The sequence below is a fragment of the Sylvia atricapilla genome, chromosome 1 (assembly GCF_009819655.1).
Source record: "Sylvia atricapilla isolate bSylAtr1 chromosome 1, bSylAtr1.pri, whole genome shotgun sequence".
Classification (NCBI taxonomy): Eukaryota; Metazoa; Chordata; class Aves; order Passeriformes; family Sylviidae; genus Sylvia; species Sylvia atricapilla.
The window spans coordinates 144,792,700-144,819,902 of NC_089140.1; the positions used below are offsets into that span (position 1 = coordinate 144,792,700).

The 27,203-nt window shown below is 44.0% G+C and overlaps 1 protein-coding gene across 1 annotated transcript in view; it reads right to left on the reverse strand.

The window, feature by feature from the left end:
* KCNQ3 (potassium voltage-gated channel subfamily Q member 3) overlaps positions 1-25,529 on the reverse strand; it is a 188,339-nt gene extending 162,810 nt beyond the window's left edge. Inside the window, exon 1 of the mRNA XM_066336238.1 lies at positions 25,198-25,529. Within this exon, the coding sequence (XP_066192335.1) occupies positions 25,198-25,529 (332 nt within the window). The remainder of the gene's footprint in view (positions 1-25,197) is intronic.
* Between the last annotated feature and the right edge of the window lie 1,674 nt (positions 25,530-27,203).

The following is a 27,203-nucleotide window of genomic DNA, read 5'->3' on the forward strand; positions in this document are numbered from 1 at the left end:
CACAGGATAATCATCCACTGGATTCTAATGAAATTTTAGAAGCCATTAAAAAAAAAAAAAAGATTAAAATATCCTGGATGCCTATTAGTTACTTGGGTTTTTTTCCTCTTCCTTCTCCGTTAAATCATTGGCCTCAAGCTCAATACAAAGGGGCAAGTCAATCACAACCATTTTTATCTGCTGTCTTTGTCACCATTTATCTGCACAGCTTTAAAAACAAAAGCTGTACAAGACAGCCTCAGATGTTTCCCCTTTGTGCACTGCTCCCATCACCTGTCTCACTGCTCTTGTTAAATCTTTGATGGGAGTCTTCAGCATCCCTGCAAAATAATTTATGCATTTTCCCCACCTCTGCAACTACCTTGTGACAAGAACCAGAAATCACAGAGGAGGCTGCAATTAATGCATTTCCACCATCTGCAACCAATGCTGAAAAACCAGTGCCCAGCCCAGTCACAAATATCCAGTGACGTTGTCTCTACTGACAGAGCAGCTCAGTTGCAACTTGGATGGCTCTGACCATGAATCAAGAGTGAGGCTCAGTCACACCTGAGCCTGTGTCTGCAGCTAATTTTGCAGTTTGTGGTAAAGGAAGACTATAAATGTGACATCTGTGCAAAAATAATCTGTTTGATTGATCCCTTCCTAATTCTAGGGCTTAGCTTCACTGAACAATCCCATGCATTGAATTCTTCATATATGAAGTTAAATCAAAATTAAAAGGGTAATTTGTCCCATTAAGGTCAGCATTTAGAGGAAATACTAATCTGTTATGAAGAATATGGAAAAGTGGAAATCAAGGACAGACATAGGTAAGGAAGAGATGTTAAAAGAAATTGCATAAACAAAGAGCAAAATGCCACCAGAATTATACCTGGAGCATCTTCAAACAGTTTGGAGAAATTAATAAGGGAAATTATAAGGGAATTCATAAGGAGCTCAAAGGGAGCTGCTAATCAGAGAGGCAACGTCACTGACACTGCCTCAGGGGATCAATGTTGCAGCCTGTTTTTGTAAAGCAGCTGAGCCAAAACCTATGGGCTTTGCTGGTAGTGTAGGGGAGGTGTCAGTGTGGCACTGGCCACCAAGGGACTCTAGTGCCACTGGCTCTGCTTCCCAGTACTCAGGGAACAGAGCTAGACTGAGATCTCAGGAGCTCCCAGCAGCTGGGCTCCAACACATGCCAGAGCCTCCTCCACAGTAACAAAGATTAGCCTTGACATTTCCAATATTCTAAAATATAAAGCAAGAAAAAAGCAATATGCATATTTTTAGGCATTCTTCTTGTCTATATTATTTTTTCTGTAATAAATCATAAGGGTACAAAAAGAACCCAGGTTTAAATTTAAATATTTTTAAGAAACCTTTAAGAGAAGTACACCCAGTATTAAGGTCTCTCATGTTTATAAATACCACAAAATATTATAAAACAAGGTGGCAAAAATTGTGAAGAAATTCCAAAAAAGGATCACAAGGTTGTTTTTAGGGTATTTTTTCTCTTCGATCCACAAATGTTATCTTTTCAGTAAGCTGTTAAGATAGAAGATGACTATTCCCTTTAATTATGCTGGGAAAGTGAGGAATGGGGGAAGCAGAAGAGCTGTTTGAACTGAAAGCCAGCCTTGGCAAAAGACAGAAATGAATATACACAGGCTGTGCATAAATATAGATATGGATTTGAAAGGTTTTGAGCCACTAAAATAGCAAAAGCCTTGAACAGTCTTCAAATAGCAGCCGTGGGAGCGAAGCAGCGGGATCCGTGTACCCGGCAGAGATGTGCAGATGTGCCCAGGCTCTCTGAGCACTGCTCACTCTTGGGAACTGCCTGCCTACAGAAACACGGGCCTCAGTTTGGGTTAATTTGCTGAGTATTCCAGCCTTTTTGCTTCCTTCTCAGCCTCCTTCGTGGCCCCTGTGGAGCTCCATTCTCAGCTGCTACTGACACCTCAGCTCATCATTCCAAACTAGTGCCAGTCCAGTAGTGCACTGCAGTCCTGTTCTGAGACCAGTATGGACAGGTTCTAATTAGCCTTCACAAAGATTATTCACTTAAGGAAAAACCACATTGTGTTCCTGCCTCAAAGAGAAGAGAACAAAACTCAGCCCCTGCAAAGATTTCCTTCCTGTCCTGGATTCTTCTATAGGTGTTTGCTTCTTTTCAGAGAAATAAAATCTCCTTCCTCCATATACTTCTGTCATTAGCTTAGGAAGGGAGTCTGAGAGCTATAAAGTGTCTCCCGATGTCCAGGCAGAGATGCCTGAGCACATGAGGGAAGGACCAATCTTATCTCCTGGCTTTGCAATGAGCAGCCCACTGCAGTCCCCACTGAGAGGGTGCACTTGTAATACCACACAAGTAAATGAGATATTGTCTCACACAATACTTACTGAACAGAGTTGTCACTTTTCCCACTTTACTGTATCAGCTATTTCTTCTTTTGCCTTCTTAATCTCACCCACACCATTATATTTTTTTTTTAATTATGATTCTGTTATGTTTCAAAAAAATGCATTTCTGCTCTTCTGGAAAGATACAATAGCAGCAGAACTTTCATGGGCAAAATCAGAACTGGGGCCCTAGGAGAAATGAAAAGATTATGATTTCTATATTATCAAAGTTTTCTTTTAAAAAAGGCAAATTTGAGAGAGCTGAAAGTATTCAGTTCCCACTATTTTAGAAAGCTTATACATACACTTACATCTCTGTGACTGCCTGGTAACATAAACCTTCCAAAGGCAAAAGGAATAAATAAAGAAGATTAACATATATGTAAAAAGCTGCTATAATTGTCACAAAATGCCCCTTGTGGTTTAGACTGCAAGAAACTATACAAGTATCTTGGGATTCATACTCAAACTGGGAGTGATCACCACTAAGAGACCTTTTTTAAGAGATAGCCAGGTCACCTGTAATTCAGAATTGGATACACAAATTTATCTAAATTGCTTTTATAGTGTTTTTGCCTAACGGTGATAAAATAGAGACAACATAGATCTAAAGGATTTTTTGTTGGTTGGTTGGTTGCTTTTTTTTTCCTAAGTAGGAGCAGATACAAAAGCAAGATATCTTTGTAAATGGCTTTGCAATTCTTAACTCCTAAACAGGTTTAACAACAACATCTATGAAAGTTGTTTTTGTAGAAGGATTCCTGTGCTTTCTCCATACATTAAGATGTAGGCAATACCGGGGGAAAAGAAAGTAAAGATATATCTTAAAGATTGTGCTTTCCTATTTTAACAAAGGCTGTTTTATAACTGAAGGAAAATGACTATTTGACTGATTTTTACATAATCTGCTTATTTTAAATACCTACCTTTTCAGCTTCCCTGGCTATAAATAGCCCTCACTCACATGACACAGCAAATCCACAGATTCCTCTCATCTCTACTCACTGCAGATACCCCAAGGAGTCTGCAGGAGGGGTCTATAAATGTTCCCTGAGCTGGCCAAATTTCATGAAGAGCATGGAGGTGAACAAGGAGAACCCACAGTGGAAAAATGTGCTCCAAAGGGACGTGATCTCACAGGCACAGGGCTGACTACATCAGGCCTCCTCTCTGCTGCTTATCACCTGCTGTGAAGAGATGTTTCACAAAACCGTAATTAACTTTTAAACCAGCAGTTAAAGTTAAGACCTCCATAGAAAAGATGCACAAACCTGTTTTTCATAAAAACATCTTTATTGCTGTAAAGGTTTTAGTAAAATGCCAGCAGACCAATTACACTTGATTGTTTCCAGCACCTACCTGCCTATCACTCTGCTCCCAACAGTGAAAGATGTTTGCTCCATTAGAGGCTCTCCTCTCCTTCTCTGGAACTACATTTTTATTCACTACCGTTCCCCAGGTAGTCCAGAAAATTTGGAATATCAATCTCTTTTACTAACAATATACTACCTTACAATTAATTTAGGTGCTTATATATAAAAGGATTTGTGTTCTCTAAAACAATATGAAAAGCTCCCTCCCAAACAAAACTCCTCTTATCCAAAACCCGATTGTATCCAGAAAAAAAATCAATTTATAGAAAACGGTCTGTTTGAAAAAGCACTGACAACTTCAAGCAGAACATAAAAATTCTGGGTAGAATATTCCTTGCACTTGATTGGATTACCTAAAGTGGAAACCCTAACTACTCCCATAACCACCCATTCAGTTCTTCCTGCCATGGCAGCAATGCCATTAAATTCACTGTCCTGTCATACAGCAGAGGCTCATCAGGAAACTCTTCCCTGGGTCCACTGGAGCCCAGGGCTCAGGCACAGGAGCCTCAGTGACAGACTCCAAGGATGTGACACCTCTGAGAGGGACCAGGTCCCTGCTTTGGCTCAGCCACCACATCTCCCTCTCCTGCACAGCCAGAGAGGTAACTGTAATGCAGAAATATGAACAGCTACAACTTGCAAACACTTCTCCATTTGAGCTGTGAAAGGCTGAGTCTGTGCCTTGCAGGTCTGTGAGTTTACAGGAGTGCCCCTGTTGCTGTCAGTGCTAGTTTCTGTACCAGTGCATCACACCAGGAGATAAGTTTGATAGTTACTGTCCTTTGAAAGATATCAGCATTGTGCTATAATCCTGGAAAATCCTACCAACTGTATGTTTAGAATAATGGAAGATAACAGCTGCTTTAATGGCACTGTCCTAAAATGCCAAAATAAAGAAAAAACCCTGAGAGTTCCCTTGTTTATAATATGTGTGTTATCCAGCCACATTTTAAACATCAATAGAGTCATTTGTGAAATCAATGGTGACATTTAAAATGGTTACACTTCCAAGTTGAAGACATATGTAGACTTTAGTAGTCATATGTAACCAACTTCTTCTGGTACCTCCTCAGTTCTCCAACTCAGAATTGTAGCATAAAAGCTGTCTGTACCTTGGAAATATTTTGGGGTTTTTTGAAAGAAGCTGTTTGGGTTTTTAATAGCTGACTACTATGAGAAATGACGGAAATCCGAAAGACATTTTATCCGTCTCATTTTTAATGTTTTCCAATTGTTGTCTCCAGAATAAGCTCATTCCTCCACAACCAGCAATTTTCTAGCCAGAGATTTAAATAAATCAGTGAGCAGCGATGTGCCATAGCGGCATTTCTAAAATTAGTTGCACACTTATAATTCTGATTTCCCACCTCTGCTCTTCCCTGGAGTATTCAGGCTACAGAGCCAAAGGACACAAAAGTGAACAATAAAGACAGGCATAATGTCATATGGCTTTGCCAGAAATGTACTTCTGGCATTTATGTACTACAGGGCTCTCTTTGGCCAGTTTATCTTTTAGTTCACTTCATCTTCACCAGAATATTCAGCCAAGTTTCAGCTCAGCTTATGCTACATGGAAGTCACACTGTTTCTCTGAGAGCCTCCAGCACGCTTTTCAGAGCTGCTCACTCATTTTTATTTCCTTTCCTGTTGTCAGGGATAACCTCCAATGTATTTACAGACGAGAAAAGGATCCTTCTGGAAAACCCTTCTGCAGCTGAATTGAGAGAGCTGATGAGGCTCATAGTTTTTTTCCTGAGACACCACAAACATCTTCCAGCAGAAAGTGCCCATTTGTTTGCTATTGAAGGAAGCTCTTTGGACCCCCAAGTCTCATCCAGGAGCTATCTCCTGGTATTTCCAGCTAAGGCTGAGGACCTGACATGGTGCAGAGGAGCTCCACTAGGAGCACCCACCATGTTTTTGAATCACAGCACACTGTCCTTAGGAAAGCTTTACCACTGAGCTTTACCAAGCACTCCAAGACCACCTTGACAGAGCAACTTAGCCCTGAGTTGTGTTTCCTGCTGTGCTTTCCCTTCCCTCCTGCTGGGAATAGCAGTTTCTCACAGATCTATGCCAGCCCTTATTGATCGTGTGTCAGAACTTTATTGCACTAACCCCAAATCTATTAGTTGCTGGGCATAAACTGGAAGAGGCAAAGATGCATGAAGCTGCCTTGCTGACTTTTCTAATAGCTTTTCTTCAAATAAGCTGTTCCTGTAGTATATACAACATTATTAACAGTTTATACTGAGGGTAAACTGTGAGTACTGCTAATGCTTCTTGTTCCACCCCTCTGGATCCACCTGTAAATACACTAAATTTGTAAGATCTTTGAGCAAAGACCAGTTTTTAACTGCATTTGCAGTGAGATGACAGACCATAACTAGGTTCTTGCTGTTGTTGCTGCACAAGTATTTTATTTAAAGTCTGACTTCCCATGAACAGGCTTTCTATTTTCCTTGCTTGCTCTGCCTTCTCTAATAACTGAAAAATTAGTAAAGTTCATCCATTGACCCTCCAGGCTGCAGTTATCAATGTCATCTCACTGTAACAAGTTTTGGAAATCAAATGACAAAACCCCATTTCCCTTTCCAGCCTTTCTCTCCTCCCAGTCACTTTCCAGTTAAAGCAGACACTGTGCAACAAACCCCACTTGTTGAGACAGTGCAGTCTGGAAGAGCTGGATGGGCCAGGAGCACCCAGCCCCTGTGCCAATTCTGCCTCCATTCCCTGCCTGCAGCAGCACCACATACGGGATCCAGAGACACAAAAACAGGCTTTGCTTTCCAGAGTTGCCAGAAACAAAGCCAACCTCAGCCTGCATAAATCAACAACACAAACAACATGCATGAGCATTTGCCAGCTGAAGGATCACAACTCACCTCAAGGTTTGTGCATCAAATTTAGCCTATATATCTCCCAAATGCAGCAGCACCTGCCATGAAATGCTATAGCTCAACAGCTCAGGGTGGCCCAGAAAAGGAATAAAACCTCAGTGTTATATGAGTCTCTATTTTTGCTTCCCTCCCTAAATCCTCTCTATTTTCATCAGATGGGTCACTGCAGGAAGGGCAGAGATGAGACAGACCCCAGATGGGGGCAGAGGATGCACATAGGCTGCATTTTTAAACCCTCCAGTCCCCCAGTGTCAATAGGCCAAGGAAAGTGAGACGGAACCACAGATTTTAGGTTAAGAAAATCTAATAAATCTACCTAATCTACCAGGAGCTTGTATATGCATCTGAGTGAGATGTGGATAAAAAACATGGTTTGAGAATAAAATGGATGGGACCTCCAGATACACAAACCAAACCACCCCCAGCAAAGAGGAGTATTAGTCAAAAATATCCCACTCCATCACAGGCTGTGTAAGAGCAGCCAGCTGCATATGAGTGCAGCTGGTAGACTGACCATATGTGACACAGCATTCATAGAACAATACATGTTCTTGAATTAATGCCATCAAATTTTTACTCCTGTCTCCTCAGCACTATGAGCAGAACAGTCCCCAGGTCGCAAAGTCAGTAGCTCCTTCATCCATGGTGAGCTGAATTGATATTTTAAAAAGCTGAATTAGCCCTGAAACAGCCTTTCCTTGGTTTGTCTTCTCCCCCTGGGAGTGAAAATAGCAGGATTAACAACAGTTTGTGTGTCCACAACTTACACTCTCACTGAGCCCCACCTCAGGAACAGTGACACTCTCTCAGGAACAGTGACAAAGCAAAGATGCCTTGAGAAAGTAATTTAATCTGTGGCATAAGTGAAAACACTGCCACTGAGGATGTCAGCCTTGCAGATGTATTTTGAATATCATTTAAAGGCCAGTTAGAGGAGACAGTCTCCCAAGTGGTCCCTGGCCTTTAACTCCCAATGTCTTCCAAAAACAACCATGAGTGGCTTAATCCCACTTATCAAGGAACATTTATTAATTTTCCACCACAGATACCATCTTCTCCTATTTACTGGCCCATTTTTTCACATTTCCTTTTCCTTCTCTGTCCCTTGAGCAAGGAAGGAGCAGTCCGTGGGAAGTAGAAAATCCAGCACTTTGCTCCTTCCAGTCTTCCCTTGCAGGAGGTTTGTCTCTGTGCCATACATGCAAAACACTGATAATAATACTGAAGCACTGGGACTACTAATTATTACAGTAAGCACAACTGCTTTCTTGTTAAATTATACTTGCCTCAGCTGGTAATCACAGTAATTTTCTGTGTCTTGTTATGTACAAAGATGGCCCCATCGTGGGACAAGGATCTTCTTGGCTCTGTCTGGGCAGCGCAGAGCCCAAGGGATGGCTGGGCAGGGTGAACAGCATCTCTCTGAGGAGGGCAGGTGTGTCCTCATCAGCTTCTCAGGAGAAGGCTGGAGATTTTATGGAAGCACTGTGGTGGGACATAGAAGTGCTGGGAGAAGTCTGGGATACTCTGGGATAATAAGGATGCACAACCTAAAGGGCTTTCATCTCTGCTTGTCCCTGATGATGCTTCTATAGTATGTATAAATACACTACATGTAATTTCTGGGTTAGTAAAAAAAGCACTTGCTATATCCAAACAGGAATAGGGGCTGCAGTGACTATGTGGTACTTCACTATTTCAAACATTCACAAGTATGTCAGACATAACCTTTGCCATCACATTCATCTCCTATTCAATTTGTCTTATCACATGACTAATAATTTCTGCACATTGCTAATAATGTCCTTAATGCCACTAACAATTATTTGGGGGGCGTAAGAAGGATGCCATGACATGAAGATGAATCTCAGACTAAAACCCTGATTTTATGATTTGCTGACTCATAGAGAGGCCAGTGACTTTCCTCTGCCTCATCTTTTTTAAAAATAAAAAAAAAAAAAAAATTAAAAAGAAATCCCACCAATCTGCAGGGAACATTCTGTAAATTATATAAAACCAATAACGGAATTACAAAAGATCTTGCACCTTAACACCATGTTGCAGGGTAGGGCATTTTATGAGATACAGAAGTAAAGAAATTGAAACTTATTGAAGAGAAATGCTGTCAGGCCATGAGAACAGAGAACAGCTGAAATCATCACCTCATTATGTGCCTCTTCCAGTCCTGTGAAATCCCATGTTCAAGAATGAAGTTTAGTTTTGAGAATGAAATAGTGGAGTCATGCTGAAAATGTTCAAAAATACATAGATGTAGCATTTCATGGTACGGTTTACATGGTGGTACTTAGTCAGTGAATGACAACCTTGAAGGTCTTTTCCAACCTTAATGACTGATTGTAAGCTATTCCTCTTTTATCTTACATTTAACATGCCTAGAAGATGCAGCTTCTTTGGTGTCTCTCTTTGGACTTTGTTCAGGTTTGGGAGCTGACCCCTGAGCATGCAGGGAAGAGAGGGAGGTCCACTGTTCCAGGACAGCCCCAAATTGCCACAGAGCACATTATCCTAGGATTTCAGCTCTGAAGGCTCAGCTCTGCAGTGGAATAACAAACAAAGCTCCGATCGCCTGCTCCTTGGGTGTCAGGATATAACTCACAGCTCTGTGCTGCCAAGAGCAGATGACAACCATGACACATACAATGGATCCACCTCAGGAATCACAGCGCCCTGGCTCTCTGCAGAACAGGAATACTTCAAGCAACCAACAGCTGGTTTCCTCCACCACCTGGGCAGGACTCCTCTGACCACGTCTTGGGCTTGTTTTCAGCACGCCCAGAGCACAAAGGGTCTCCCTGTGGAGCAACAGCAACATCAGGTTTCACACTGTAGACACTTTGCAATTACAGGAAAATAGGCAACTTGCCTGAAACAGCCACCAAAGCACCAGGTGGGCAATTAAGTCGTTTTCTCTATACAAGCAGCACCTTCGTTAAGTGCTTCTAACGTTGACTTACAAGAGTAGTCTTATTTCCCCTCCTCCTTCTCCTTTACATTTCACAATGAGCTTATTCCTCTTTCCTCTCATTTCTGCAAGTTTGTTTCCAACATCACCCCTGCCTCATTCTGCAGCTCAGCTGCTGTTTTGTCACCATCACTGGAACTGCTTTCAAAGCTGCTGGCTTCTTCCCTGAGCAATTGCTGTCTTCTGTCATACCTCACTCTGAAAAACATGGGCTTTATTGCTTATTTTTTCCCCTGCCTTTGTTTTTTTTCCCTAACCAAGTGGGCTGAAATTTTTTTTTCTTCCTGCTCTGGACAAGGCAGACATCAGACAGGTCCATCTGTTCTCTTTACAGGATCAGTGGCAAAGAGACTGCATGGACACCTAAAACTTACATCCCACTCTTCAAGAGAGCTGACAGCTGAAGAAATGACTATATTGCAATTGCTTTTTAAAATAACTGAAGAGATACAGCTAGGTATTCGTGTTCTGAATACAATAACATTGACTTAGCGCCCTTTCCAATAAGAAAAAAAAAAAAGTTAAAACCAAAACACCACATTCTGGCAACCATTATTTGGCCATCAATGTGTATGGCCTACATTGACCAGAAAAACCAGAAACAATTTCTGAGCTCAGTCCTGCAAACCTGTTAAATGAGATTTACCTTCTGAATGCACATGGAACCAGGAGGACATCAGCAGAGGTCACCATAAGGTGAGCCTGAAGGGCATTACATAAAGATTTAGGTACAAGACTTAATCAGAATTCAGCACTGCAGAAAGTTGGTGATCTTGGTTCATGCATTCACATGCTTTGAGAAGGGTGTTTCAGACTTCAGACTGTATGAGATTTTAGCATTTGGTGTAGTCACCTCAAGGCCAAAAAGGTTGGTTTATTTTATCCTCATGTCCAGAATACTTCACAAAGTTATTATCCCCACAAGGCCTTCAACGTGATTAGGATGAGATTCACCTCAGTGTTTGTAATGTAGATTTCTACATTTAAACCATGTATTGAACTCCTCTAACAGTCAAGGGATGCCTTTTTATTTGGCACAATCGTTGGTAATCAGGGTGTGATAAATCACTGCCTCGTTTACTTCAGGATGAGCTCAAGATCAGCAATGCTCCTGTAGCTGTGGTTTATACCAGCATCTGAGGAGACTGAAACAACAATTTTAGACATTTACAGGGAAGACATCCACATTTTGTTATAAGCATCCCAGCACAATTATTGTAACTACTACTACTTATGCTATGTTACAGTATGTTGTTAACAATACAATTAAGGTACAAGTAAAACTCCTTTTCCTGAGTTAATTCATTGCTCATTTGCTTATCTGTTGCTAAAAAAACAAATAAACAAAAAAAAAAAAAACCACCACCACAAGAAAACAGCATCCTCTAAACCCACATATTCCTGGCTATAACTCGCATCCCTCCTTAATCACCAGCCAAGAATATACAAAATCATTGATTTAGCCCATATTTTACAGCTAAGATACAGTCTACAGCTGCCTTCTAGAAAATTCTGCAAGTTTGGTTTAAAAATGACAAGTGGAAAATTGAAGATTTCTTGTGCTAATTCTTTCAGCAGATATCTGATCTGCTATTAAGACCTTATGTATAGCCTGAATTTATCTTGCATCACCTTCCAATCGTGCTATATCATCATTTATGCAATTAAAAAGCCCTCTAGTAAAACTGAAACTTCGCCTTTGTAGCCTGGAACAAACACTGATGAAAATCTCAGATTAATGCTAATAAACACATTATCTACTTCAAGTTGCTGGGAAATTAACTCATGGTAGAGTAAGTGAAAACAAGCATTGCCAATGAAGACAGATTTCCATCTGCTTGAAATCTCTTTCCTTCACTCATCTTAATGCTTTCTTTAGAGTTACTGTTTCCAGAAAACTACAAGGTACTATTCTATAACAGTGGATTTTCCCTATGGTGTCCAACAAAATGTTGCTTTGGAGGTGATTATGTCCTTCTCTGGTCTCTGGGAGCAATGTTCTTTTCCATGCCATTTGCTGGGGAATGTGGTGACTCAGGCATTCAGCCCTGGCTATGTGCTCAATTGCTACAGAAAGTTGCTGTCCATTTACTGTCACACCAAGAACTCCCATTTTTAATTTCTTGGTTATCAACACTGGCAGCAAGTGGAGCTGCACACCAGGACATGGGATTATCATCTTGACTCTGGGAGCAACAGCTGCAGCTGTGATATAGGCTGTGTATGAAGTAACATGCAGGTCATGGATCAGGCTGTGCTCCTAAACCTCTTCCTCCTGCCACTGAGACCAGGGACAGATATTAGGTCCATTTGTATCCTTTCTGGAAGAGAAATGGGTGTCCACCTCCACTTCTTATTCCCTCTTTCCTGAGAGAACAGCTGAGTCACCACAAGGAAGCTGTTACCTCCACAGGTCATCAATAAATCACTCCTTCCCAACACCATCACCTCCCCTGGGCAAAGAGTGATCAGGAACTGTGACTCACAGGTGTGTGGGCCTGAATCTCAACAGCTCTACCAGCTTCTCCTACAAGGACTTGTTTGTGTAGGGACTCAAAAAGCCTTGCCCAAAGTCACAAGTGGCTCACTGGAAGGACCTTACCCCTGGATGCCATAACCAGGGAGCTGTGCAACCAAACAAGAAACACTAATGGTGTTGAAACACAAGGTGATTCAGAGATAATTCTTGCACATAAACTACCATGCTGCATATAGATAAAGTAATTCTCGATGAGTCTGTACTCTGGGGGAATAGTGGCACAGTTTTAATATTGACATAGGTGAACCCAATGCCAAAATCAAATAAGTTAAGACAAAAAAAGGTAGAAAAGATCAAAAAAGTAAATACAGCTGTGTATGAGTAAGAGACCACTTGACATGTCAGCTCCATCAACCTGCTATCAGCACTTAGGTGGAGGGAGTTTAAGTCAGACTCAACTCTGCTGTCCCAGTCATGTAGTGCAGGAAAGGCAGAGCAGTGGTTGGTGCTGTTCTTCAAGAAGTGAGGTGATGAATGCCACCAAGGAAAAGAGAAAAGATGGGATTGAGTGAGAGGTACAGGGAGAAAGAGATGGGAAAGTGAGAAGGAGTTGTAGAGTTGAGAGTGAATGAGTCTTCTGAATGATGAAAAATTGGTAGAAATAGCAAGATTACATCTGTAAAAGGAAAAAAGGAAAAAAAAATCATTGGGAGAGATTTCCTACCTTCAATGAGTCAACACCGATTAATGAAAATTATACCTAGCATTTCCCAGTGTCAGTACTCCAAACACAGACAACACTGGTTTGAGTTAGCCTAGAGACACACAACTGCCTTTGCAGCTAAATATGAATACTGTTTGCTCTGCAGTGGGCTCACCTGCCCAGCATCTCTGCCTAGATGTTACACCTCACTTTTGTTGGTGCACACTGAGGATTAAATGGAGGGGGAGGAAGAAAACTCTCCATGACTCTGGGCCCAGGAGTCTGCACATTATGTGAAACACATTAAACAACATATTCTGCAAAAAGCAACCAAACTTGTTCCCTGCAATATGATGGAGTTGAAATCTTGGAGATACACAAAACTCAGCTGGATACAGCCCCAAGCAACTTGATTTGAGTTTGAAGTTAACCTCGCTCTGTGGACTGGACTGGAGACCTCTAAAACCTTCCAAATTAAATGGTTTTATGGTTGCAGTTGTCAACTCCCTCCTACAGCCCCAACGTCAGACACAACCTACACCAAGGAATGTGCAGAAAGACAGTCCTTCACTTGCACAACTTCCCCAGCTTATCTACACTGGATTTTTTTTTACCTAAGTAACTGGATCTATGAGGGTGGAAAAAAATTCTCTCATCTTTGAGGAGCAAGGAGGGAAGAAAAGCTTCCATGTGTGGACAAACCAGCTCCCAACATGAAGGAAACAGGCCATGACCACCACGGGGTGATCACTGGCAGTTTTGGGATAGGTTAGTGCTCACTTGTTATTCTGCATGGGGATCTCCATCTCTCCTATTTACCTCACCCCTCAAGCTGTCTTGCACTACTGGGAAGAAAAGTGTGTTGTGTGAAAGACCTTGATCCTGGCCTCTGATGCTACCAGAATATCCATAAAAATAAAAAGATTTTGTATTGGGTCCAGAACAAGCTTGTGGTGCAGCAGACTAATCCAATTGTTCTTCTGACTGTAATAGATTTTCTCTACATTTGCACTGACATGACTAAAAAAGGTTGCTGGCTCAGTATTTCTGCAAAAACAAGTAAAACACAAACTAGCAGCTGTTAAAGAAATACACCATCACCCAAATACATTTCTTTATGCCAGGACATTTGTATTTATCCAGATTTCATGCAGTTTTCCAATGATTTTCAGCATCAGGTTCAATTATGCTGGTTTCCTGCTTCAGCTGGTGTATGAAAGTGAGCACGCCCTCGAAAATACTGAGTGGTGCTTACATCCCTGCAGTCTCCAATTTTATACAGAAAACTGTAGCACTTAAAAAAACTGACTGGGCCCATGAATGACCCTCATGACCACCATCATTCAGACCAGGTCATTTGAATTGACCTTCTACACTTGTTACAGCTTTAGGAGGAGAATGTTCAAGCTACCCTCAAAATGTTTTCTGATCCTTAAAACACCCCTAGAAAACAGTGATGCCTGGTCATTGATTTGGGGAGGTAATTTTAAGTGATGTAGTGAAGAAGAGCAATGCAAATGGACAGCAATTCAGGAATAGAAGAAGGAGGACTGATGCTTACAAACTCCCAGCAGAGTAGCTCCTGTTCCCAGGTAAATACAAAAGACAAAGGGAAAACAAACAGTCAATCACAGCCTTAGATTTGAAGCCCAGTACAACAGGTAGTTATGTCTGGGTTTGAATGCGACCTCAAGATGAACTGCAATTACCATCATAAATCAAAAGCAAATTTATATGAGGGCTCAGGGAGATAAAGCCCAAGGCAAAACAGAAAACAAAAGGAAGGTGCAAAGTTAAACTCAAGAATCCCAACTAGAGAAAGATCTTAAACTACTGAAATATTATTTTCTTTGGCATAATGTCAGGGATGACTGTAGGCTTGTCATGGTCTGGGATAATAAGTAGTAACATATATAAAGCTCTTGAAAAAAGAGAATTAATTAGAATTGAGCCTAATCTTAATAAAAATCTAGGTAATAATAAGAATCATATTCCTCTTGTCTTCAGAGGTACAACAACTGATTTGTCTGAATGCGGCTTTTACTGCAAACATTTACCAAAAATCAGCTGCTGCTATAGACAAGGGAGAGTTGCTCCATGGAGCTGAAACTGTGATTGATCTCCATGTAAAGCAGACCCTCACCTCTGGTTGGATGAATTCCACCCTAAAATCTATTGATTGTATTGACTGAATCTCCACTGACTATATAGAAAAACGAAATACCTACTGCACACACAGAACTGTACTTGAACATGTTTATATTTAGCTGTCCTAATGTGACTTTGATCCTTGCCCCTCAGGTCAGGCAGAAAGTTTCCCATTCCTCGGGTGTTTTCAGTGCAAATACCTAAATTTAAATTAGTTCCATGAGGTCTCCTTTGTAGTCAGGGAAGAGTTCAGGCGGTGCAAGATGTGATTAATCTCACCCATTTTAAAATTGTCTTTAGAATGAGATTAATTGCACTCCAGAAAGTTCCATTTCCTGTTTTTCTTCAGCAGCTCTAAAAGAATTCCAGACAGCTACCTCAGATAATGTGCCACATGGATGGGTCCCACGGTGGAAAGACTGACACTCAAGCCCTGAAGAAGAGCAAGGAAATGCAGTTTGTGGAAGTAATTTAACATTAAAAAGAGTACTGTATTTGACACAGTATTAAGTGATAACACCATATTCTGAGAGCAGGAACTGTCAGATCCCACCTCTGCACCCAGGACCTGACAAGGAAATGGAGCAACATCTACAATAATGACTTGAGACACAACCAGGAGAAATAGCCAAATATCAGCAGCCACACAACTAGGGATAACTTCACATTTTACACAAGAAGTCTGGCAATGAATGATCAGTGGGCTCTTCCTCCCAGATTTCTATCACAAAAATGTATTTTATTGTTAATGTGCCAAGATGTGGGGATCAAGTGTTGAAACCTCCAGGGGAGTTTGATCTGCACAAGCAGTGTTGAAACAGAAGAAGCAAAAGCCATGGCAAAGTCCCATGAACAGGAAGGAGAAAAAATGTAGAATGTAAAATATGTTATTGAACACACACCTAGGGTGAAACTTGTATTATTTCAGTTGGATAGGATTTCTTGGGCCTTTGTCTAAGTGAAAGCTCTTATCCCAGGGGTAATGGTTTGAAACTAAGAGCATCAACTTAGATTAAATATAAGGAAGACTTTTTTTACAGTGAGAGTGATAAAACACTGGCACAGGTTGCCCAGAGAGGTGGTGGATGCCCATCCCCAGAAACATTCAAGGCCAGGTTGGATGGGGCTTTGAGCAACCTGCTGAAACCAGAAATACACCTGCCCACAGCAATGAGGTTGGACAAACTTTTTAAGGTCTCTTCCAACTTAAATTATTCTAAGATTCTATTACAAAAAAGTGGCTTTTTGCATAGACCCAGGAGGTTAACCTCAAAGTGGTAAGATCTCGCATAAAAGAATTATGTCTGTTCTATTAACCCAAAGATGCTCATGCCAGCTCTCTGTCCCTGAGGCCATCTGACATGGCTGGTGTGCACACCACTGACTCCACCTGCCTCCAGAGCAGGGAGCAGCACTCAGACTCCTACTGAGAGTGGTCCCAGGTCTGTGGCAGCACTTGGTCTGTGCTCAGTCCTTAGTCACCTCAGAACACCACCACCACCCACACCAGCAGTGTTGTGCTGCCAGTCAGTGTGTGTCACTGCTTGGGATCATCCCTGGCACAGCTTTGACAATCAGCCAAGACATGGCTAATGATAGCTCTGGCCATGAGCAAAGCTGCTGTCAGAGCTGCAGAGCAAGGCTGGTCCTGGGCTGCGTGTGGTGCCAGGGCACAGAAGGTGTCTGAAGTGTGATCAGGCAGCCTCAGTTGTGTGCATTGAAATTCTCCCAGCACATCTCACAGGAGCAACAGTGTTAGCAAAGGTAGAAGAGCAAATTCCAGTTCGTGTAATTACCTTCCTAAACTAATTCCCCTGCAATTTCAATCAGCTGCTCTTGACATTCCCTCCTCAGGGTGTAATCCCTCCTCATAAACACTCTGAGTCTGCATGGAGAGCCGGGAGGGGAGCAAAGATAAGCAGAGCTGATGCTGCAGTGCTGAGAACTGGTGGGCAGCTCCCCACCAGGCGGTTTGGGGATTTCACTATCAGTCCCTCAACAGCTGCACTTGTTCCTCCTCCATCCCCACTGAAAGCAGAAAATTTTACAATCTGAATTTACAGTCCATGGGGCCTGTCCTGTAAAGAGTCTTCTGGTGTATGATTAACATCTCTGTCAGTGACCTAAAGTAAGGTATAGCCCAACTCTAATGGCTCCTATAAAACACAGAAGAACTAAGATCTGGATGGTTTGGGATATTTAAGCTTTCAGCATTGCTTTATCTCTACTCCAGTGGTGGATGGCACCTGGAACAAATAATTAGTTTGTTGTTTGAGATATGCACCATGTCAAAAGCCATGAAAAATCTGACATGAAGATATAACTATTAAATGTACATCACAGAGCTAAATAGATAAACATAGCCTGAAACTCAGGTTTAAACAAAAAGAAATGAGGAAATATTTGCAGTTTTGACACAGGTGCAAAATCCCATAAAAGCTTTGGTTTAGTATTAATTCAGATGACTGGGAGAAATTATATAACATTAAAAACTGGATCCAGAGCTATAAATAAAGCCCTAATAAATTGCATTGTATTAAACAGGAAGCAGGGAAGTTGTTTTGTGAAATGTTAAATGGTGTTTGTTAGTTCTGACCATACTAAGTGTTTTCTTAATAATATAGAAAAAGAACTGAATTGAATGTTAGCAAAAATGTGAGATATTAATGTAAAAGGTGATCCAAACCCTATTGAGGACATAATAAAATAAATATAAAAGCACTTGAGATTAAAAAAAAAGCACCACTGGAGAGTCAACATGACAATCACAAACTAACACGGGATGCCAAAGGAATGCAAAGCACATTCATACAGCTCTCAGCCACGGCTCTGAAAACACAGGGAAAAGTGAGATCCAAGTATCCATGAAATGAAATAAAGTGTGGAAAGCCAAAGGAAGTAAAAGACAACAGCAACCCAGAGAGGATGAGGATTCCTCCTCTGTCACTGCCATACAATGGATCTCTGTGGCTCCACCACCATGGACCAGCAACTGAGAAAAATCAAAGTGGGAAAGACTTTGGCAAGACTAATCACGAGGGAGAGGGGAGTGAGAGCAAATGCCCTCTCAAGAGACACTGGATGCATTTCATGTCAGGGTCTCAGCATCTCTCCAGTCTGAGACTTAGCAGAGTTAGAGATATTACATCTTCACCTCTGCATGGTTTACACCACTAAGGAGGACAAGGTGGTATCCTGGTCCAACCAGAGGTGGTTATTCAGCTATGGAAAGGCTGAAGATGTGTGATGGATCCTGTGAAGAACTTGTGCTTAGAAGGATCCCACCAGGCCTGAGTAGAACAATGAGCTGGTTGTCCAGAAGAACATGATGATACCTCATGCTGCTTTCCACTAAATCCCATTCACACTCTTCTGTTTTGGATTACCTCATTGTTGCCTTGGATTACCTCAGTGTTGCCTTGTATAAGTTCCTCCTGACTTCAGTGGGCCCTTTCACTTGCTCCAAGTCAAACATACATTTGTGCAATTTGCTCACTTAAGACTGGGGAAGGCAATTTACAGATTTCCAGACTAGAAGTTCTCCAAAAGTGCCTTTTTCCAAGTAGGTTACAAAAACCTAAATATCCTGGGGCAGGTCCCTTTCTCCACAGAAAATGCTAAGTTTCTCAGCTACCATCCTAAGACAGAAGGCAGCATACACTTAACAGCTCTTGTGGAGCTTATTCCCTGCAAAGCTATTAATATTTTAGTTAGCCCATTTAATACAGTATCTGCCAGAAGCAACAGCAGATGCATGGCTCAGTCCTTTCTGTGAAGTTTCATGCACAAGAGAGTATGGCATTCCTAAATACAAAAAGGGAATATAATCTTATTACATATAAGAATAAACATTATAATTTATTTATACCATGCAAGGCTGATCATGGTAGTACTCAGCCACCTGGCTGTGTCCAAGGTCACCAGTCTTTTATGTTTGTAAACAACATATAAATTATCTTAATGTTCACTTGATCAATTTTGATCAGCAAGGTTTCTTTCAGCTATTAAATCAAATTCCTCAAGGTCAGACCTTGTCCTTGAATATGCATGCCATTGTCTGACCGTCCACATGCATCTCAATGTCACAAAAAACTTTTTGACAATCAAAAGATAGACAATTATGTTCTACATACATGCACAGGTTTTTATGTTGGGTAAGCTATAAATAAAAATTATTCAATCAAGTGATATTTGAAGATAAGGATTACCAAAAAAAAAAATAAATATGCTGGTTGAATGGATTTTGAGGTGATCTTTGGGAGAAGCATCAATGGCTGGGGCACCTTCATGTTCACCTGCACACAAAAATGCACACAGTGATAAATGACTGGCATTATATACATTATTTTTTTTAATCCAGCTGTTAAGACACATAGTCTTTTGTTACTATTTTTTCCATTAAATTTGTTTTGAGTGTTCCTACATTTTACAGCAAAATGAGCAAAACAAGTGTAGAAACCTTCTCCCTGCTCATTTTTGTACCATTTCCTTAATCCCCCTTTCCGATGAAAACAAGAAGTCAAGCTCAGGTGTCCTCTTCACCCAGCAGCTGACCCAGAAGTGTGCAGACCCTGCTGTGCCCCATCACGATCCATTGTTTGCAACAAGGAGCAAACAGATGCATGTGAAGAGGCTGGGATGCCTTTTTATGAAAAGTGATACCTCTGACCAGAGTCCAGGCTGGAGATACTGAGATAAATCTAGTCCTGAGCTTTGCCACTGCCATGTCTCCAGAACTGCTGGGGTAGCCCTGAGATGCTGCTGCTCCTCACACCAAGTCTCTTAAAAGAGAAAAAAAAAAAAACCTGTTGATTTATTGGCTGCTGCGGTGGCTTTGCTATATCATTGCTTGTCATATTTGGGACTGTTCAGTTTTATAGACCTAACACCAGGGGCTGCGACTCCTATTTGCACTGAAAGAACAACTGCTGAGTGTTTGCTGGTTTTGGCAGTGCTGCTGCCCCCCAACATGCCGAGCTCTCCCTTGGGCATCACTGACCTCCATGGATTCCCATGTCCATCCAGATGAGGCTGCTGTGAGCTGGGGATTGAACTTGCAGCAGGGTGCTCAGGGACCTGCAGCCCCAAAGGGACACTGAGGCACACCCTGTGCACCATGCAGCCCCTGTACCTGCAGCTCCCACGAGGCATGGAGCAAGCATGAACAGCACCAAAACTTGGCAAGTGGCAGCATAGTCATGGCAACGTGGAATGCAGGACAAACCAACCCAACCGGGGGGTACCCACTGTGGAGTGGGACTTGCTCTCAGCACTGATGCCCAAGCACAAAGATTTGAGACTGCAGGTGAACACTTATTCCCACCAAAGGGCCTGGGCCATAATTTCAAAGGAAGTTTGGATGTTCAAATAAGCATAGGGCAGCTGTGAGCTGCTGAGGGGACTCCAGAGCTGCAGCTGGGAATCACTAGCCACTCATTACCCAGGCAATGGCTTCCCCAGGTTGTGCTGCCCATTCCCATTCCCCCCAGCATATCCCAGCTTTCTTGTCGTGCCAGCTGATCCCAGCAGCTGAGCTGCAGTCACATCCCCCCAAACCACACGCAATCCCAGGGCTGCTCCACAAGCCTCAGAGGAGCTGTGAGAGCAGAGGTGTGTGGTAAGGTCTCCAATGACTAAGACTTCATTAGTTTTTACAAAGTATACTGCAGAATATTTATACATGCATTATGATGAATTAGCATAAATAATTAAAGCAGAACTCATATTGGCACACACATAAGCAAAGGGCACTTGCTAATGGACCAGGCTTGCTCTGCTGCCCTAGGGACTCACTTAAATACAAGTCCATGCCAAGCAAGCCAAGAAAGGATTCATATTTGTCCCTCTTTTTACCTCAAATTTTCTCCCATCTCCCTCCAGATGGCTCACAGAGACAGGGGGGTGAGCACATCTTATGGGGCATCTCCTGAAGGGCAAGGAAGAAAATAATGGAAAGCCTCCAAACCTTCAACCTGCTCCCCAAATCCCATGACAATCTTTTCTGCAAACAACCCACCTACAATCAGTCATGCAAGAGGTGCTTGCCGGTGCTTCCCAGAAATGCTGCTGATTTGATAGATCGCATGACTCTGCCTCCTCTTTTTATTCCAGGTATTAAGCAGTACTGAAAGAAGATTGCATGGCAAATAGAGAAGGGTTCTCTAATGTTCCCCACGGCTTTCCCCTTGCAGCAGCAGGTGCATCGTGGTGATCTACACCAGCAGAGTGTAGGCGATGTTGCACACTTCACCAGAAAGAAATATCTAATCCCAAGCCTTTTCCTAGTCTTATTTTTCCATGAAAGTAAAGGCTGTAGTTGTCTCAGAAGATGATATGAAAATAAGAATATCTCCTAGTTACCTCTCCTTCATCCTCTCTTTAAGTTGGGTTAAAAATTTTCTACGAATTGCAATTCCAAACAATCTGTATATACCTTTCTGGACTCTGTCCTTTATCCACCAAATATTTTGCTTACAACTAAAAAACTGGAAAAATAGAAATCTTACTTGCTTCAGTTTTTCATTCTACTCATTAATGCTTTTGTGCATAAATAAAGTACTTGGAGGGTTTGTGGAGGCAGACAGGTCTTGAGCCTGTCTCCCTGGCCACAGCACACATTCCACGAGGCACAACTGCAGGGGTTTCCTACAGTATATTGCACTGCCTAACACAAAGGAAAATACAGAACATCATGGGAACATCAGCTGTACCTATAGTGACATGAGCTCAGAAAGGAACAGGGCTAGGTTGTAGCTTGACCTGCAACCCCCAAGAGACATTTCCCAATTAAATATCTCAAAAATATCTCAAAATCTTAGGTTATTTTATTTAATCTATTCTATTCCAAAAATGTTCAATTAGAGTTTAGGTTTACAGACATGATTTTTTTCACGGGAAAGGCCATTTTTTCTTACCAAGTAGGACCCCCTAAGATATTGCCATATTGCCAAGAATGCAATGAACCCTGGTGACCCAGCAAAGGGCAACATCATGGGTGATAGATAAATCTTTTGTCTATTATAGCTACCAGAGAACAAATGTTTTCAGATGGTGAAGAAAACAGAGCCAGCTTCTTTAGGGACCAAATCCCCAAGGATGGGCTCAGACAAACTCACTTGTGCAGAACAAAGAAGGAAGAATCACAAGGAAAGCATCTCACAACACTTTCTCTTAATTACTGCCAGTGAAAGCTGAATGCTAAAATTGCCATCAGGAATTGCTCCCTTTTTCAGCTGCATCTCTGTTCCTAGGGCTTGGCAGGGCCTGATCCTGTCTATGAGTTCTCCTTGAATTACTTCATTAGACTGACTCATTTCAGAACACCCAATGCCAACTAAAGGGAGTGTTCACGAGAGGCAGCACTGGAGCCTTGTTTATGTGCACATTACAGCAGTGAGACCCACACAGGATCGTGACCCCTCTGCAGCCATATGTGCATCTCTGTAGGATTTAACAAGATCCCATCTGTACCACCCATTCAAAAGTTGTGGCATCCAAAACTTCCACAGACCTTGTCAAAGCCCCTTCCTGCCCCTCACACAACACCCTCAGCGTGTCGTGAAAAGTTGTAACCCTCTTCCATCAGCAGCTACCTGCCTCCCAAACCCTGGGATATACACAATATTGGAGTGTTTTGCATCATCTCTTCGTTAAACACCTCTGAATGCTTGGATCTATAAGGAATTCATCATATCCAGCCATGCAATCCCTCTTGCTGTTTATTCTCTAGTTATTTGTATTTGACAGCAACAATCTTACTAGTTAATTTTGGGTGCATGGCACTTCCTGAAAAGTTACTCAGAAGATGAGACAGAGTAACATGCCATTAAGATAACATAAATGGGACTTTATTAAAATTAAATTAAATTAAAACAGGATCAAATATTTCAATTTTATGGGACGACTGGCAATCTCTCGCTTTCCCAAGGAAAAGTGTAAACTGTTTTAGTGTGAAAAGAAGCACTAGGAGACTGCTGAGATGGAACTTCATTGTGTCACAGCAGCACCTCCAAAAGAAGAGAGACTCCTTTAAAGAAGAAAAAAAGGTTTAAAGACAATTCATTTGAAAGCAAGAATAAGGACTTTGGGTATCAACTTAGACACTGCTTCCCCACAGCTCCTGCTCTTGAGCAGGTTTTCCTTCTCCAGTGGCAGGAACAAGCTCTGAAGCCTGTCAGACAGATCTCAGCACACTCTTCCATCTCTCTCAGCAGATTCCTTGTGTAGGGTTGGATCCTACAGTGAGGTAAGACCCCACAGCTTCAACTGAGTTCAGAAAGAGCTGAGACTGAACAGAAACTCAGTGGGGCCAACTTGGCCAACAGTGAGATGCTCTGGATGTCCTGGGAAAGGATGGAGTGTCTATGCTGGGCTGACAGACTTGTGCATTTTACTTCCTTTAAGGATAAGGACCTCTAGAAGCGTTTGATTTTCATTAATATTGAATTTGGCACTGATGGTTTTCACAAGACTTTTACTGACTTTTGTGAGTCAGACTGACATTTCAGTTTTGCAGGACTGAGTATTCATCAAAGAGAAGTTGACCATACAGTGTCAGGTCTGCTCCTAAGAAGGATCAAACCTTACAAACGTCATGATTTTTTACCCATTCTGTGACCGCCATTGCATAAGTATCTTAAGGTCAAGCACACATCTAGGGAGTTATCTAAAATGAATGCTGTAACTTGGAAATTCTTATACCACTGCAAATAATTGTAGCCTACCTGAGTCTCTCCAGGTGACTGTCCTATTGTTTATATCCAGACATGAGCCTGGACACAGATTTGACCCTGGTGCCACAAAGGAGTGCAAACTGCTTGGAATGCTCTGCTGTGTGCCAAAGTCTCACTGATGTGTGTGGGTTGGCCAAGGCAGGATGAAAGGGGAGCCCCTCTGTCCAGTCGTGACTCTCCCCAGGCAGGAGCAGCATTATGCAATACTGAACACAACTTAACAGCAAGCTCCAGACCAAAGAGCCTTGCCAGCGAAACACACTTCAAGCACTGTCACTCCCTGCCTGCTAACACAAGTTTTCCTATGGCAAAAAGAGGTGAAAGAACCAAAAGAAGTGTCACAGCATCCTGTTTCCACAGTTTCAGATTTTAAGCTGGAAAACAGGACCTGAGTCCCAAGATGAACTTTATGAATAAACTGAAAAGAGGGGACCAACAATGGATAAGTGGTGCACAGGCAGCACTCTAGTGAAGGTTGCCTTTTAATTCTTGCTCAGGTCTAAATCACTGCAAACATCAATAACAATGTGCCTGAAAGTAAAACCACAGCCCTACATTCAAGTTGTTTATTTGCAAGTGCAAGGACTATGCCAGCGATCAGGACTTCCCGAGATCCAGCTCCAGGCTCACAAACCATGCAGCCCAGAGAGCTTTGTTTTTCTTTGGCAAATAAACCAGTTTCAAAAATCACTGCTTAAATCCTCTGTCACATAGAGCTCTGCACACCTTATAGTGCCAAAGAAAAACAGTACCACTGCGATAAACCCCTGGATTTTCAAACACATTCACAACGCTAAAACACACATTAATTTTAATACGACTCTGCCAGCTCCAATCTGTGATCTTTTGGATACTCTTTATGAAAACTTAAGGCAACAGAATTTTTTAGGAATGCAAACCACTTGTCATTCTCTTGACTTGTCACCTACGGGCCATAAACCGAGTTTATTTCCTCTCGGTTCACTTGTGGTCAGTGTAACTTTCTGGCTGACAGCGCTGCAATGCTCGGGTTTCGTGCACTGCGGGGCGATGCTTATCGGACCGAAACCCGATGGTTTGCATTCGACGCTTTTAGCTACGGAAGGAATCGGTTCACTCGCGGTCCGTAACAGCGAGCTGAACCTCACGCTCCAGGTTGAACTGGCCGCGTTCCCCTGAAGCACTTCGAGCCTTAAAACCGCTCAGAGCTGGGTCTTTCCGGCATCCCTCTTCCAGTGCCTCAGACACACAGACTCGGGAATGCCACTCCAAGGCAACGTGGAGGCACGGGAAAGGCAGAAACACAGAGGTAAAAGCAGCTGCTCCTTTCGGAAAACCCGACGACATACGAGAAATAAAGCCGCTCGGCAGCGCACCCCGTATCACACCCCTGCTCCGCCGGAGCGAGCCCCGGAGCGCCTCACGCCGAGAATGATAAAGCAAAACGGCGGCCCCGGGGCAGCCCCGGACGCGCCCTCGGGAGCCCCGCTCCGCGCTCCGCGTACTCACACGAAGGCGTGATAGAGCAGCGCCCAGCCGCGGGGTCGTTCCAGGGCGTCGTAGATCAAAGTTTGGATGCGGCGGTACCTGGCGTGGTTCCGCTTCACCGGGCGGCTCAGGGGCGTCTTCGCCAGCAGCCCCAGTCCCGGCGGGCTCCGCTTGCCGCCCTCCTCCTTCCCGCCGCCCTCCAGCAGCAGGGTCCCGTCGCGGTCGCCGCCGGTGCCCAGGGCCAGCGAGCCCTGCTCGGGGTCGCCGCCGGCCGCCGCTCGCCGCCCCGCCGCCGCCGCCGCCCCGCCGGCCGCGCTACCGCCCGCCGCGCCGCGCCGCGCCTTCAGCCCCATGGTCGCCGGCGGGCCCCGGAGGCGAGCTGCAGATCGGCGGCGGCAGCCCCGGGAGCCCCAGGGCCATGATCCGAGCTCCCCGCCCCTCCCCCCAAAATGACTTCTCTATATATTTATATATATATATTCATCTGTGGATGTATGGATGTATGTATATATATATATATATATATCTGGAGGGAGGGGGTAAGCAGCGGTGGGCAGGGGGAGGCGGTCACATCCCCGTCAGGTCACCCCCGCCGGCGGGCAGCGGGCGGGCAGGAGCGCGGCGCGCACCTGGGCCGGCGCGAGGGAGGGGAATCATCGCGGAGTTTATTTACCAGCCCGATGCCCGAGCCCCTTCCTCCCCCCCCTCGCCTCCTCTTCCTCCTCCTCCTCCCAGCTCCTGCCTCCCCCCAGCCCTCACGTTAGGGAGTGGCCCATTGTATGCAGCCAGCAAATAGCCGGGCGCCCGCCCCCCGCTCCCCCAGCCCCGGCTGTCGAGTCATCCACGGTGTGGGGGACACGGGCACCGGCCCCCCGCCACGGCACTGCCCCCCCCTTGTCCCCCCACCCCCCGGCTGCCACCCCCCAGCAGCCGCCGCTGGGGCCGCCGGCGCCGAGCGGGGAGATCCCGGCAGCCGGCGGAAGGGGAGACCCCGCTCGGCTCCCGGGGATCCCCCTGCAGCATCACAGCCCCCCTCCCCCGCTGCGGCTGGAGGGAGGGAGAGGAGGGGAGGGCATTCCCGGCCCCCGGCGGGGGGCTGCCTCCACCGCCGAAGCAGGAAGGAGCGGAGGATGGGGATGAAGGATGCCGGGAGAGGCGGCGAGTGGGCGGCTGGAGGCGCTGGCTGCCGCTGCGGATCGCTCGGAGCCCAGCCGGAGCCTCCGCCCGCCGCCCGGGGCTGGGGGCAGCGCGGCCGGGCAGCCCCAGCCCCGCCGGGGAGCGCCTGGAGCGCGGGTGTGCCGCGGGCGGCGCTGCCGCTGTCCCCTCCCGGGACTCCTGCCGGGAGCGGCCGGATCCCGAGCGCGGCTGCGGAGCCCGCGGGACGCGGGAACTGCCCTCTGCGCTCGGCCGTGTGAACCCGCGCCCTGGTCCGGTCTTCGGACCTAAAACCTGCCGGGCTGTGATCAACAGCCCCGCGCCCCTTTTCCTTTCGGTTTCCTGGCCGTAAGGAAGAAGGGAAGCGAAAAGCTTTTGTGTGCCTTACACTTTTGGTGCCCTCGGATTTCTTCTACAACGCACTAGAAACATCACCTCTGGGCGCTGCTCTCGTGTAAAAACCTGCCTTCAGGGCTGTGCGTTCGCATGGCTACAGCTTAGGAGAATAGAAAGGGTCTAAAAATGAAATGAAATGCAATAAAATTAAATAAACGATAAAATAAAATGGCCTATAAAATGAAAAATTAAAATAAATAAAATAAAATAAAATAAAATAAAATAAAATAAAATAAAATGCAAAGCCTTACAGGTTGCTAGTTGTTTTCATGGCAGGTTCTCCTCCTCCAGATGGGGGAGTTTTCCTGGTATCTCCTGAAGAGATGCCAAAACACCCAAGAGCTCTTCCAGACTCAGAAGCAGATTTGCCACCTACTCTATCTGCTCGTGTTCCATTCCTGAGGGATTTATGATCTGAGCAGTCCTTCCCCTATTTCACACACCAGGAAGGACAACAGATGCAAAGGGAACTGCTG